Source organism: Apostichopus japonicus, chromosome 14 (assembly GCF_037975245.1).
Source record: "Apostichopus japonicus isolate 1M-3 chromosome 14, ASM3797524v1, whole genome shotgun sequence".
Classification (NCBI taxonomy): Eukaryota; Metazoa; Echinodermata; class Holothuroidea; order Aspidochirotida; family Stichopodidae; genus Apostichopus; species Apostichopus japonicus.
In genome coordinates, this window is record NC_092574.1 from 25,819,334 (window position 1) to 25,835,212 (window position 15,879).

The window sequence follows — 15,879 nt, forward strand, 5'->3', positions numbered from 1 at the left end:
TGTAAAGATACAAATACGCCACAACGTTCTCTAACAGTCTGCTTTAAAAATGTTCTCCGTATATAGCCAAAAATATGGGTATTTAAATAATTTAAATACAGCAGGAGGTTAATGAACAACAGAATGTGACTTGCGAGAATGCTTCTTCTACCAGTCAACATATATAGTATATGTCATGTTGGACTCTACATGCTACCATTCAGATCTGTCTTCAATACAACATTCAAAAGTCATCAACATTTGCACTAGAAAAAATTCCAGCAAATGTGTGTATTATTTCAGACAGTTCTTGGCTTGAAGTGTTATCCGATGTAAAAGTTTATCAGGTGGGGGTAAGGGATTAAGCGCCGCCAAATTTTCTGATCTTTTGAATAAATTCTATTCTGACGTTAATTTATGCCATTTGTTCACACAGTTATAGTTTGAACATTTCGCGACACACTTTTTCGCACAATTTATGTATATGGGAGTCTCATGTATGTATAGTGTATATGTTAGTGCATTGAACTCGATTCTAAGGGGAATCTAAACGTTCTTTCCTATGTCTCTTAAACAGGTAAACCTCGTCAGTCATGCGACAATGACCCATTAAAGTGTACTTTTTTTGGCATTGGCATAACCTGACACTAATAAAGGTTTGAAGCATCAAGATTGCCCAGGAGAACACCGTGATGGTTATAGTTCGTAGACGTATAGGCCTGTAACACCCAAACCCTTTTTCGTTCTTTATCGTGAACTAATCCATATTTAGTCAAGCTACAATGAAGACGGCCTAATCAAAACACGCCAGACGGATCCCCATTTCACGAAACCATCACTCGCGCTGAGCGTGCTTTATATCACAGATCCGTGTGCTTTTTGCACATGAAAATATTTGCACAGTTGATAATTGTTATTTATATATTGATACTTCTTAGGCTTATCTCATGTGTGTGTGTGTATATATATATATATATATATATATATATAAATATATATATATATATATATATATATATATATACATATATATATATATACATATATATATATACACATACATACACACTACAACTACAACCTTTCAAGGTTTTTAGCAGTAGTTTTAACGACCTCCTTTGTTTGAATACAAGTTGCTTACTCATCTGTAGGTTTAGCTTCCTCCCTTCTTACAGAATATGCAATGTCACGTGTGATTCAACAAGAACAAACGTCTTTCAAAAAGTTTGCAGCCATGTGACAATGATAACTATGACATATTCGTCAGGCTCTAGTATAAGTTCATCGTAATAAGTTACATTGCCACGTGACGACTGCATTCCTCGAAAATGGAAAACATGACATCAAAAACAAAAAGGAGTGTAACAATTTTCGTCAAAATTTTATATTGTGCACGAGAACAAAGTGTGAAAACTTGATAACTACCATTAACACTTTGTAAAGGTCTAAAGAGTACTATATATATGTTGCTAGTTAACATAATCTTGACTATGGCGTTACGTAAACGATAGTTAAGAAATGGATTTTTCTCATGTAAGAAAATCTAGTTTTGGTACCCGCGACTATATGAAACTGTACAAATAACCAACAACACTATCTCTCTCTCTTCCCCACCACTCTTCCCCCTCTATATATATATATATATATATATATATATATATATATATATATATATATATATATATATATATATATATATTTATTTATGCTGCCTTGAGAAAGTCAGTTCATATATGAACAAAATGAGACTGCAATTGATCATTTTCAAGATATCATACCAAGTGTTTTACCACGTGAACTTAAGTGGGAATAATTTATTGTTTTCAATATTTTTGCTTATCATGCAATATTTTTTGTTACTTGTAATCCAAGGCCAAAATAAACCATGTCCAAAAAGTACCTTCTTCAATCATAATGTATCTTTTCCAATATAAGCTGAAATCTGTACATGACATCACAAAGTTTATTTCAAACTTTCGTATTTGTTAAATTGTAGTCTTTGTTGCACACAGTTCATTCGTTTATAACGGTAATACTTTATAAGAATATGTTCAATATCCAACATGAAATACAATTAATCTCTGTGATAAACACATCAATATATATCTAGATGGAATAAGAAAAGATGAATGTTAAACAAGAAAAGATTTTAAACAAGAAACAATGATCAAGTACCGGCATATATACAGAGACCACTAACGTTCACATAGGGAACCCTAATTGGTAGGTGCAGTACGGTCAGTGTGTGAGATATATGAGCTACTGTGTAACATTAATGTGCTACTATTATCACAAACTTGAACTAAGCATTAGTCATTCGGTGTTCCTTCAAAAGTAACAGCCAAAACTTTAATTATCATAAAAACAGTTTATCAAACCAGTGATGTATCCCCCTTCCAGTGGCTACTTGCCATAAAGCAACTTCAATCCAACATGAATGTGAATAGACAACCGAGATGGACACATTAATGTGACATACCCAAAGCCAGAGAGCATCGGTAGTAGCCATCACCTTTCAATTCATTCAGTTGTTTTAACAATTAAGTTTTCAATGGCAGGCTCAAAATGGTATACTTAAAGTGACAATGCTAGGTCCTGTAAATACTGGCTGTGTGTTGTGGTCAGAGAAACTCACCTTCGTTTGGAGGCAGATAACTCTGACTCTGTCAAAGAAATGTCTTAGGGGTTTTGAATTTCTAGAAGAAAAGGTAAATTTCCCTGAGGGAATAACCAGGTTTGTACCTAGGCCAGGGCACAGACGAGCTGTTATTTTATGTGTACGATGCGTTCCTACTTGGACCAATACTGACCGTGGTAACGTGGTTGAACTTGAAACTTTCCACAAGTCTTGCAGAATTTAATTAAGCAACTAATCTTCCACTATGGCATTCCAGAGATATACCAACATAAAAAAAATCACACAATAATCTCTAACAAAAGTAAATAAACTTTGACCTCCACCAAAAAATGATAGTGTGTTTATGCTCATTAAAGGAGAACCACAGGTTAAGTTTGAGTTCTAGCAAACCATTCCCTTCTTGATGTTAATATAAACGTATTCACATACTGATCTACGTTGACATTTGAAATCTTATCACATGTTGAAGGCTTTTGAAGACCTTGAAATAACATACAAATGTACATAATAAACCAACTTACATGAGGTATAATGCTTAAATTCTCTCTTTCTTTCATTTCTTCATACATTTTCTTTCCTATAGCAACGATACATAACATGTGGCTTCTCCAAAACAGAATAAGGTTTAATCCATTTTGTAGTATTACTTTATTTTGCCATTTTTTTTCTTTTTGGTTCTTGAGCACAAAGTAAACTGAACTGCAAGCCATTCCATTATGAACTCTATGTGCCCTAAATTTATTATGTACAACGTGCGAACTAGTTTTACTATTTACAATCACAGAAGAAACAAACTTGCATAACTGCCATTTGTTCTTCAACATTATATTGTGGAATAACTAGATAACTCCAGCTTTCTCACACAAGTCATATGTCTATTAAACTCCATCACTTAAGTGAGTGAGTCTTGTAGTTATTCCTATCCTAAATCATTTACTTACAATATATGGGTATTTAATTGATTACTCCAGCTTCTCACTCAAGTGAATTGTCTGTTAAGCTCCATCACTTAAGTGAGTCTGGTAGTTTTTACTTTCCTAAATCATTTACTTACAATATATGGGTATTAAATTGATTACTCTAGCTTCCTCACCCAAGTAATATGTCTGTTAACCTCCATCACTTAAGTGAGTGAGTTTGGTAGTTATTCCTATCCTAAATCATTTACTTACAATATATGGGTATTTAATTGATTAATCCAGCTTCTCACTCAAGTGAATTGTCTGTTAAGCTCCATCACTTAAGTGAGTCTGGTAGTTTTTACTTTCCTAAATCATTTACTTACAATATATGGGTATTAAATTGATTACTCTAGCTTCCTCACCCAAGTAATATGTCTGTTAAGCTCCATCACTTAAGTGAGTGAGTTTGGTAGTTATTCCTATCCTAAATCATTTACTTACAATATATGGGTATTAAATTGATTACTCCAGCTTCTCACCCAAGTAAAATGTCTGTTAAGCTCCGTCACTTAAGTGAGTGAGTCTGGTACTTATTCCTAAATCATATACTTACAATATATGGGTATTTTATTGATTACTCCAGCTAAGTAAAATGTCTGTTAAGCTCCATCACTTAAGGGAGTAACGTCTGGAACTTCTTATCAAGAAACAACATTTGCATACAATTAAAATAATGTACAATAAATGCATTGCTGCAGCTAAATCACCCCTCCATGGTGAGGCATGTGTAATCACCAAAAGCATAAAAGCAAAAAAGCAAATTATACAGCAAAGCAAAACAACAGAGGGAGCCAACTATGCAAACACTGACATAAGTCTAGTTAATACTGGTCCCAAATTGGTGAATATCTAGTGAAACAAATTAACAAGCCTAAAAAAAACACAGCTTCCACTTTGAAGGGTGAAACAATGTATAAAAGCAGAGAATACTTGCATCATGGTAACAACTTCGTCAGTTAAACACTGGGTTAATAAAAGTGGTGCGACCCACTGTCATAAAGGCAAACCAGTCAAGATAAAAGTGGCTAAACTTTATCGGACATGCAGGATATTCTCATTTCCTCTTTTCTTTGTCTTCCTGCTAACTTGATAACTCTTCCATTTCAAGAGAACCAGAAAGCCAGTTTTGCCTTGCGATTACTTGCCATACAATTTGCTCAAAATACCACATAACTATTTGACTAATGTCCAGCAAGTGAGTTAAATTTTTCCAAGAAGTTAAGTGTCTTCCACTGTGTTTTGCACTTTTCGTTTTCCTGGGAAGTGAGACAGTCAACAGTCGAATAAAGTCACGCTGCTCTCTGACCAATCTCAACACCCACAGGTTTTGACAGGTGTACTGTTCCATGAAGCTTGCCTCACACAAAGATTTTCAAAGTAAGACTGTTGTTGATGGGGGAATGGGGGACTCTTGTGACACAAGTCGAACCACTCGATTCACAAGAAGAATAACAGAGAGGGAGGAGGAAAATTTAAGCGCAAAAGAATGCCAAAATGAAAACAAAGAGTGACTGTACATCACAATGCCTTCGTATGAATCTCACTGCTGCTGCGACGAGAGGCAATCACAGGGCATTGAGAGCTAGCAGTTTCTTCTCATAGGTTTCCACAAGCTTCTTGAAACTTTGGTTCTCTTTCTTCAAATCATGGACCTGAGACTTGAGACATGAATTCTCCTTCTGCAGGAAGGAGGTCCTAATTACGATTTGGTTTTCCTTGACTCTTCTCGCATCCCTGGACCTCTTTGCGGCAATGTTGTTCTTTCTTCTTCTTTCCCAATACTTGTCGTCCTTGAGCTCTTCGGGGACGTACTGCTTCTTCGATTTCTTCACCATGGGCTGCGGTTTCAAATCGTCGTCCGAGAAGGTCTTTTCTCTCGGGTTGAACTCATTCTGTCCCGGGGCGGTGGCCAGGGCCACATCTGTGGATGACACTGCAAAAGCCACATCAACATTGACCGGACTGAGTGGACTAGGAGGGGTGCTAGGGGAAGCCACGGAGGGGTTTTCCTCTTGAAAAGCTGCAACTGCAAGAAGATAAAAACAGTGATGGTCATTGTTGAAAGTATGAATTAATGTCGTCTGACATCAGAAGCAAGATGAAACTAGCAAATATGAACTGTAGCTGTTAGGTTCAATGCAAGTCAGTTCAAGATCTGGATATTATTGGATGGGTGCAGTACTGTAATAGGTCACAAAGGTCCCTCTTTATTGCACCTGACATAGCCTTTGTTCTTTTTAATAAATAAACTACAGTACTGTACATCCCAAATGGGTGGAGAACTAGAACACTATTAACAGTGCAAATATAGAACTGGGTTACTGTAAAGTCAAGCAGCTAGTTTTCAATCTGGGTTAGCAGCTACAGTCCCTCCATGCAGTGGTAAATCACATTATCATTGATATCATGTCTATAAGCTGAACTTGTTTTGACTGTTGTCACACAGTTAACTTTCAAAAAGCCCCAAAAACTAACAGTTTATTTTGTATTTGAAAAACAACTCAACATGTCTCTATTACTACTATATACAGCATTGCTGAAAAACACAATCCAACGCAACCAACGGATAACCCACACAATGCAGTCGTTAAACTTAATGAAGGCCATATTGTTAAACAGGTATATACTACTGACATGGAAGTGACAGCCTGCTGAAATACATTGTACAGTCTATTCCCTTTGTCTTTTATAACCGATGATGTACTGGTAGACCAGTACTGTATGCTTTAACTCTGTATACACAGTATGTCATTCAACGTAAGAAAGGGTAACCACTATCCCCTTTCAGTTTGTCTCGCTTTTCTTTTCCAGCTGTTTCTTCCTCCACTTCATTCAAACCATATTGGTGTATTCCAGAGCCTGGTATTATGATCTGACATTATACTGGTTATATCGCTATATGGAAATTAAACTAAATTTTAAGGACATTCCCTCTAAAAAAAGAGTCATTGTACACCTTGGGCTGTATTAACTGTTCCATATTGTTCTGACAGCTGATAATACTTACTATCCAACAATGATCTCTCTTTTCATTAATATTAAAATATTGTTTTCATAGTATTAAATCACCCCCCACCTGTGTAAACTATCATATCTATAAGTCCACCCTTTACACTTTCCATGACTTGCAGAATCTCAAAATTGATCTTGTTGTGTGCCTTTGTACATAACAGAAGATCTGTGTATATGTCATGGGTTGACATTGGCAAATAGCTATCAAGATGTCAGATAAATCATGCTGAATACATCCTGGCGAACTGTTATTTCCACACCGTTTGGGGGCAGTTTTACTTTGATGCAAGTTTTTCTTTTCATAGGTCAAATCTATCTTTCCGTGACATTTCAGTTGGACGATGTTATGCTGGTTTCATGTTAACTGAACATGGTGGTATATTAAAGTTACCTAGAACTTTCTTATCACCGCAAAGACACAGGTTAACTTGTGTTGGTGTTTTATTTTAAGCCCTACTGAAGCCTAAATCCCAACAAACCAGACTAAAAACAGCTACACATGGCAGGTAATCCTGGTTTTACAAAGCACCAAAACTACTTAATTATCAACTTGACTGGAAATGTTCAAAGAACCTGTTAACAAATTTACAATTTGCCTAACTGGCTAGAGCCATATAGACTGGTACAGGGTATGTGATTAATGACTGGAGAACTTCACTTTCGGCCATGACATAACATTGACAGGATAAATAATTGTACTGTACTGCATGGCCATTTCTCACACATTAATTTATCCTCATATCTATCTATGTTCAGACTTCTATCTACATGACTCCCCATGACTACGCCTACTAAACCAGCCAAAATGTACACAGTTTCAGAAAACTTTTCAAGATGAAATGACACTTAAGAGACACTGTAGTTATTTAGTTCTTTTGGCAAACTGGGCTATTAGCTATCTTCATTAATACTATTGACACACATAGCCTTCCAATAGCTACAGTACAGTGTAAACAGTGAGAATAGCCATGGAGGTACACAGCATACACGTCAAGCCTTTTGTCAACACTGAGATTCGGACAGTACTGTACATAGGTCAAATGGATATTAACATCAGTTACATGGGTTTCTTCCTTGCATACTGCAGTGTGATCACTTTAATATGAACCCTGGGATTCCCACAGGCTGATGGTCAAAGCATGAGATGATGGCTGGAACAAGGTCATCTGGTATTGTTACCATATAGAAGTATGGCCACTGCTGAACTTTGTATCACATTTGACCTACAGTTGAACCGTTGAGGTAGAACTACTTTACGCCACAACTGTTTGGCATCCTGCCACATGCTTGACCAATGATTGACCCAGGAGCTATTGACAAGTATCGGTTGACCAATAGCTTGAATGCTGTACTAGTGTCCCTGAGAGTATCCTGTACTGTACAGAAGATATCAAATTGTAAGCATATTCTACACTTGAATATATGCCACACTAAATGTGTAAAAGCTGACTGTAGTGCTTCTAAAGTGAGTTAGTGTACATTACTAGATTCTGAGTGGATTCATTTTGTTGTTCTTGAGCATAAAAGATTCAGTTTATATGTTTCCACTGTCACACATATGTGTTGTAAACCCTTGGGGAGAAGAAACACAGTATATTTAAATGACCAATTCAGACAGAACAGCATGCTATGACAATCACATACTGTTTATAAGGAGATCAGCAAAGGTGAACCTAACCAAGGCATCAGTCATTAATTATGTTTAACAGTACTACTCATTTTATAAATAAAAGTGCTCCTTACTTGGAGAGCCCAGTGGCGTGGCTCCACCATCCATGCTGTGAGTACTCTGTGTATCCACCATGACGGGCGATATTACTGGTGAGGAAGGCATGGATACGTTGCTGTAAGGTTGTGCAATCAACTCATCAGTGGGGGTCATGGGTCGTTCAATGGTCGGAGGAATGTCCCTGGCAGACTTGTCTTCCTTGCTCTCGCCGTTGTTGACCTGGATACCATTCTCGGCCAGAAATTCATCGATGTCCATGTATTCCAACTTCAGGTCCGAGTCGGAGGGTAATGTCCTGTCCCAAAGGGTGGGCCCGAGGAATGCTGCTGCCATGTCCACTGCTTCTGCATCGTAAAAGAAGTCATCCTTGTCGCCTTTGGTTCCATCTGAAATGAAATAAGAAAGGAAAATGAAATGAAAATTGCCTAGAAACATCTTTTTCAAAAATATATATATAATTAATTCCTAACGTTCATGATTTGTTCCATCTAAAATAGATTACTGCTAAGGTCACCTTAAACGCAGTTTGGGGGCAGGAAGGTTACCTAGGTTACCCATTGTTAGAACTGTTCCGGTCTCTTGCCTTGTCCATTGTATTGTTTGTACGTGTCTTTGTAATTTTATTGTTCTTTTTTTATAATACTGTTTACTGTTTTGTGCGAGAATTCAATTACCCCTTTGTGAGGTTTAATAAGGTTGATCTTATCTTCTTATCTTATCTTAACAGTTGGCAAGTAGCCCTGGATGCTTGAGAAGTTTTGCAATTAGGAATGAATTACTAACACATACTTACTGTACAGTTCAGTATGCAGAGTGTACCACTATACCGTTTGTATGTTAAAACTAAACAACAGACAAATTAAATATACACCAACAACAGAAAACAACCAACGAGCAAAATAATTAAGAATTAAATTTATGAAAGCAACTTAAATTACTGCCAACTTTTATTATCCCAAAATCTGTCTATATAGAAACATGTCAAAGCACATTGTGACATCTACACGGGTCTTCAAGACTTCAATGGATTACCAGAACATTCGTTCTTCAAAAATATCTAACTCTCCCACCTCACATATACTGTCCGCTCTAATGTACAGCACTACTGTTACATGTTTGGAGATACTCTACTTGTACTGTTCTATAAATTAATTGTATACTGTTTATTAATTGATTAATCGTGATTAATAAATGTAGAGTAGATGAATAAATCCAGGTGCAGTACTGTAGACCAGTGTAAACCTTCAACAGAATAGGAAGATAAGCCATGACTGGATAGTGACCTTTGACCACACAAGAGTGATGTAGGCTTCATGTATGAGTTCATTAAGCTGGGTCTACCAAACAAGTAGGAAGTTCATCCAATCTTCACTTAAGTTGGAGTTATTGTTTGACAAAACTATTGTTACAACCACTTTCCCTATTTCAATCAAGTCCTTCATATTGATTTTTGGATTCTGCACAATGTACTTTTGACATCAACAAAACTTGCAGGGATTAACTGATCCAGTATTGTATAACCAGATGCTAGGCAACATGGGCAAATTGCTAGATCATATAAGTGCAAAGATGAATAGCAGCTTTAGTACAAAAGAGCCATTGTACTTTGTAAGGGAGTGTTCAGAGCCTTCAAATAGTCACAAAGCTAAGTGCTACCATAATGAGGGACCTACTGTACCATCAAAGCAATTCATAGAAGCAGCCTAGCAGGTAGGTAATAGTACTGTAGGCCGCCATTGGTGACTTATCATGTTCACAAGCCAGTCATCTCGGACTACACATCAGACGGCTATGCGTCTATTAAGATTCAATTGTGGATGAAGATTCTGAATGAAGAACACACTCCCTCTTAAAAGTCCTTGGCACTTTTGGTGATCAGTGTTGAATGAGAAGGGTCATTGACTACTGGTAGTGACAGTAGTTGAGGGCTTAAAGGTATGCTGTATAGGCCCCAAATATGCTAGATATTCAAATATGGTCACTGTTGGTCCAAATTCTTAAACTGTATTTATTACCAACCGGCAGTAAATTTTACCTCACCGGGGCACTCAGTCATCTTGTGTGTATCATTTAGAAAGTCTGAGAACAATTTGGAGAGTAAAAACCTCAAGGAAAGTACTTTTTGAAAACTTGTAGCAATTTTAGCGTGCTATAATTTGAGGCCTTTTACAGACTACCTTTAAATGATAACCAGTTCACTCTAAGCACGGTAGAGCAAGTGTGCTGAGCTGGGAGACAGGTACAGTAAGCGAGGAACCCTAGCAAATAGTTTAGTGTACACGCATGCACATGTATACCCATGTCATCAAAATCACATGTTCTTTTTGCTTTCAGCAATGACTAACAAATTAAAATTTTCAAGTAGGTCATTAGTTAGACCAAAAAAGTCTGGCAGGCTGTCTTGAAAACCCACTGTACAGGTTCCATGCAGATCTGAAGGTTATGAAATGCAAGAAGTGCTATTAAAGATAATCAATCATGCTTGATACTGTCTGTATACACAATCTTGTACCAGCCTGGCAGCCACCGCTACCAACACACATTAGCACAAGCATGCACTGAGCGCATGGCAGCAAGGGCAACTTTGGCTGTCTTTGACTTTAACCTTTAAACAGACATCTAGAGTAGCTTGCTGAACAGGAGGGCCTGAGTGCTGACAGCAAAATTATACTTGACATGGGAGAGACTTTAAGAGGATCAGAGAGGAGGGGAAGGGGTGTAAGGATCAGAGAGGATAGAAGGGTGTGAGGATCAGAGAGGAGGGGAAGGGTGTAAGGATCAGAGAGGAGGGGAAGAGTGTTTAAGGAACAGAGAGGAGTGGAAGGGTGTAAGGATTAAAAAGGAGGGGAAGCGTATAAGGAACAGAGAGGAGTGGAAGGGTGTAAGGATTAGAAAGGAGGGGAAGAGTATAAGGATCAGAGAGGAGGGAAGGGTGTGAGGATCAGAGAGGAGGGAACGGGATAAGGAACAGAGTGGAGTGGAAGGATGTAAGGATTAGAAAGGAGGGGAAGAGTGTTTAAGGAACAGAGAGGAGGGGAAGGGTGAAAGGATCAGAGAGGGAAGGGTGTGAGGATCAGAGAGGAGGGAACGGGATAAGGAACAGAGAGGAGTGGAAGGGTGTAAGGATTAGAAAGGAGGGGAAGAGTATAAGGATCAGAGAGGGAAGGGTGTGAGGATCAGAGAGGAGGGAACGGGATAAGGAACAGAGAGGAGTGGAAGGGTGTAAGGATTAGAAAGGAGGGGAAGAGTGTTTAAGGAACAGAGAGGAGGGGAAGGGTGAAAGGATCAGAGAGGAGGGAAGGGTGTGAGGATCAGAGAGGAGGGAACGGGACAAGGAACAGAGAGGAGTGGAAGGGTGTAAGGATTAGAAAGGAGGGGAAGAGTGTTTAAGGAACAGAGAGGAGGGGAAGGGTGTGAGGACCAGAAGTATCTCGGGTCTAGTAAATTTTGTTAGAAATTTTACCGTCACAGAGTAAGAATTATTACTGTATTATTTATTTCACGAACAGTTTTTGATGTTTAGCGTTTACAGTAGTTTATGCTGTAACTGCAAACATTGTGAGTGAAAAAGTAAATTCTTTCATCTTGTGTCCTTAACAAAAACTTCATCAGTTGCAATGAAAAATTTACCAAAAGTTGCATGAATTCTATTCAAACCCATGCTAGGAGGGCATAACTAATTTAGTCAATACCCTTTGCATAGCAATATCACATCTCTTTTTTTTTTTAATTAAATAAATGGAATACTGAAAACATAATGGTTTTGCACAATGCATCTAAAATAAACAAAAGGGCACTGCTGTCATGTACTTTTCAGTTAAGTTCTGCAATTGTTCATATTTGGCAATTTGCTTAGCAATGTGCAATGCCATATATTGGATGAATGTTTTGCATAATTTAAACCTTTCCAGGCATCCACAGAAACCTACAAAAACAAATGGTAATAGCTACTGTAGGAACCCCCCCCCCCCACATCCTCTCTGCAGACATACTATGGGGTTACCGTCTCACTTTCTCTTACCATCAAATTTATCTGCCATTCTGGGGTTATCTGACATATATACTGATTTTCATGGACATTTTCATCTTTTTGAATCTGTTTTTCTTCCTCCAGTAAGGTTTCTACTAAACTACAGCAGATAAACAAGAGTTAAACCTCACTTCAACTATCCCTCTATAACCTAAATATAACATCCCTCTATCCCTCTATAACATAAACTCTATAACTTACGCTACTTTCAGACTGTATCCTTCAACAATTTGCAATAGACTGAATCCAAAAGATTATTGTTAGGTTGGAGTTTTCTTGAAACTTTTGGTAAATTTGTTTGTAAACAGGTGAACTTTGGTAAGAATCTGACAGAAGAAGTGATAATTGAAATGATAATAGCCATGGTCCGTGTCCAGTGTGCCTTTTGCAACAATTTGAGTGTCTGCATGCATTTAAAATCCAATGGCTGCAGATAGTAATGTTTTGTTTCCAAAAACAAATATGAATGACGTGGCTTTTTGGTTTTATATCAATTCTCTTCTCAAACTTTCCGGGGCCCGGCTACCACTCTATCTGATTTATATGCAAGTGATGTCTGCTCTTCTGACCATTATAATTTTAAGAAACGGGAAGTTAATTCTTTCTTTTTTAAAGTAAACCTAAAAAATTTAATAGCAAAGTATTAAAACTATTATTATGAACTCAATATGAAAATACATGTATGCAAAAAAATTGATGCTGGTCTGGTTATCATGACTGAGAACATTGCAATAGTTAAATACGTACAAAGTTTCCATTGTTGATTCAGGCCTAACTGGAGGGAAACTGCAAGGCACAGGGGGGTGGCAAGGAGCTGCACCATATGAGCGAAGGAGTGACTCCCTGCCAACCTTATAGCGCACCCCCCCCCCCCATATTATTATGCTTGAACTTTGGACCCAGGCCTACTGTACATAGTTGAATGCAGACTAGCAATCTCCAAAAGATATAAATATGGGTATTTTCACATTAAAAAAAAATGATACCTGGTGCCCGATACATCATGCGATCCTACAAAACATTTTAAGTAAAATTTAACTCATAATTTAACATTCTGGCCTCCCCTCGAATTATTAACAAGATGTTTGTGTTCAGCAATGTCATCCTTGGCTGCTTTCTTGGGCTTTAACAAAATTGTGTATCCATCTTTCAATATTATACACAAACAAATCCAGAACTCAACCTTGGCATTCTCTACACTAGTTAGATCTGCTTTACGTTTTTCACAAGGCAAGAATTGTGCACTTGAGATTAAGGAAGCCCATTGTGAGACCAAACATAAAACCATGTCCACCGGTGTTGGTGGAAGTAGCATAGGCCTAGTATATTACTGTTACTGTGCATTGTAACTTGTACTTTGTCATAGTGCTTTGATATGGTCAATCGATAAGTTCTAAAGCTCATCTGATGTATGTTCCATAGCGATTGAGTTACTTAGACAACAACACACGAACAGTGTTCAAGTTAGTAATATTTTTTCCACGTTTAACACTTATGCATATAACTTTGGACTAACTTTGTATTATTAGCGAATAACATTACTTACCATCGTTGTTGTTTGTTACTGGCGGTGGTAACAACAAGTTCGGATTCTCAAGAAGAGCCTTTAGTGTTATTCCTCCAAGTTGGGGATTTGGTGTTGCTTCTGCCATTGTCAAATAGTAAATTCGCGACAATTCAAAACACTACGGGATAAAAACGAAGTTTAACCTGGGGGAGAAATAAACGTTTGGCAATATTTGAGTACAGTTAACATTATCTGTCCTATATTTTAGGGTGTTTGTCTGCGTACACCGCTTAGCCAGGATCGTTTGCTGTACTTGTTTACTAATTAGTTGATTCAATGCTCCTATCGATATAGCTGATGCATTACGTAAGTGCGAGTCTGGCCTACAGTACGTTCGCATATGTAGTGTACAAGCATGTACATATGTACATACGCCTTCTGTGTTGAAAAGTTAGCTCAGCGTTCAAGCTTGCGACTTGTGACGTTACTGCGCAGGAGTCGTCAAAGATTTCACGTGAAGCTACACGTGCAATGAGTTTGACGGTAGCCTATAGAGACCATTCTTTTTCTTATATCTCAAATATTAACACACTATACTGTGGCAAATATATATGTGTGACGATAAAACATGGCAGAACAATACCTGCTTTCTCATCAAATACAAGGTTGCTAAGATTACGATAGAATGCTGTTAATCTTTATGGCTACTGGAGATAAACGCCTCGATCTGTTTGCTATCCAGATCGTGCGTACGTATCACGGTGTAGTACCAGTGTTCCGTCTCTCGAAATGGTGATTTCATGGATTTCGATATAAGAACGAACGTGGCACTACATTGAAGACAAACCATCGTAGAGATCACATGATGTTTGTTCCGACAAGAGGACTGGGACTGAGAACGCATCAGTTTGGGGAATAATCCTTTATTCGTCGTGCCCATACAAGCCGGCGGTGACTTTCCTCAAGGTAAAATGAACAACAACGCCTCCGCAATGGCAGTTGCATAGCCATTGGGGAATGGAAGTTGAGGGCGTGTTACAGGCTACCACACCAGAGCCGTATATAGAGAGAGTTTGGCCAACTGGCGATTTGTGACGTCACACGCAAACCATGGGCATCAAAATAGGTCCAGTTGTCGTTACCAGTTGCGCGAAACACGAAAAACACCACACACAATATATAGCAGCTTTGCACACTGTGCTCGTTGCGAACAAACGAAGCGACCCAGAATGTCAGATTTTGACAGGCATACGAGGAACAAAATGGATATCAGGTAATGAATTAGAGTATGCGTTAGTTAATGACATTTACGTTTATCTTCACACCTGAAATGCATAGAAAACTAGCTGAAAACCTGTCATTACACTTGTTTTATTTTACGCCTCATACTACTAGTCCTACTTTAGTCATACAAACGAAAAGCACACATCACAGTCCTGGCTAGGCTAGATTACAGACGCACAACTATAGCATCAGGCCTACATTAATAGATCCTTCAATTAAATGAAGTAGGCCTACACATAAAATGACAATTTATGCTTCACTGATCTTTTCAGGTTTGCCAAAAAGTAGTTGTACCAGAGGTCATTGTATTAAACTCCAGAAGTTACATAGTAGGATTAATATTCGGCATAACTTTTTCTCTAAAGTCTAATACAACTTATACAAGGGTTGTGAATGGATGGAATGGTTTGCCTGAGAAGGTTGATTGCAAGTAGTATGAATGGGTTTAAGAATACTTTGGATGAGTACATTAAGCATTGTAATTGGGTATGACATTTGATGGCCACGGTTTTATTCCTCTCATATAGCCTAAGGGTTCTTCATGGGGACTTGAATGTCTCTCCTGGTCTTTTTTTCTACTAAACTAAACTATATACTTGAGTGTAGGAGTTAGCAATAGTTGGGAGTCTGTGGGCAAACCTAAGACTGATATTGTGGTGTTAATTTCTCAGGAATGTAGTACTAGGCTATAGTAGGTGCAACAGATTGAATGGGTCTGTCGAGAAAAAAAAAAAAACC

The 15,879-nt window shown here is 37.9% G+C and overlaps 1 protein-coding gene across 1 annotated transcript; it reads right to left on the minus strand.

Annotated features, from left to right (window-relative positions):
- Positions 1-1,347: 1,347 nt before the first annotated feature.
- On the minus strand, positions 1,348-14,346 carry LOC139979455 (thyrotroph embryonic factor-like). The gene is made up of 3 exons (XM_071990253.1): positions 13,897-14,346; positions 8,335-8,706; positions 1,348-5,605 (listed from the first exon to the last, which is right to left on the minus strand). The coding sequence occupies exons 1-3, from the start codon at positions 14,000-14,002 to the stop codon at positions 5,145-5,147; spliced, it is 939 nt and encodes a 312-aa protein (XP_071846354.1). The 5' UTR covers positions 14,003-14,346; the 3' UTR covers positions 1,348-5,144.
- Between the last annotated feature and the right edge of the window lie 1,533 nt (positions 14,347-15,879).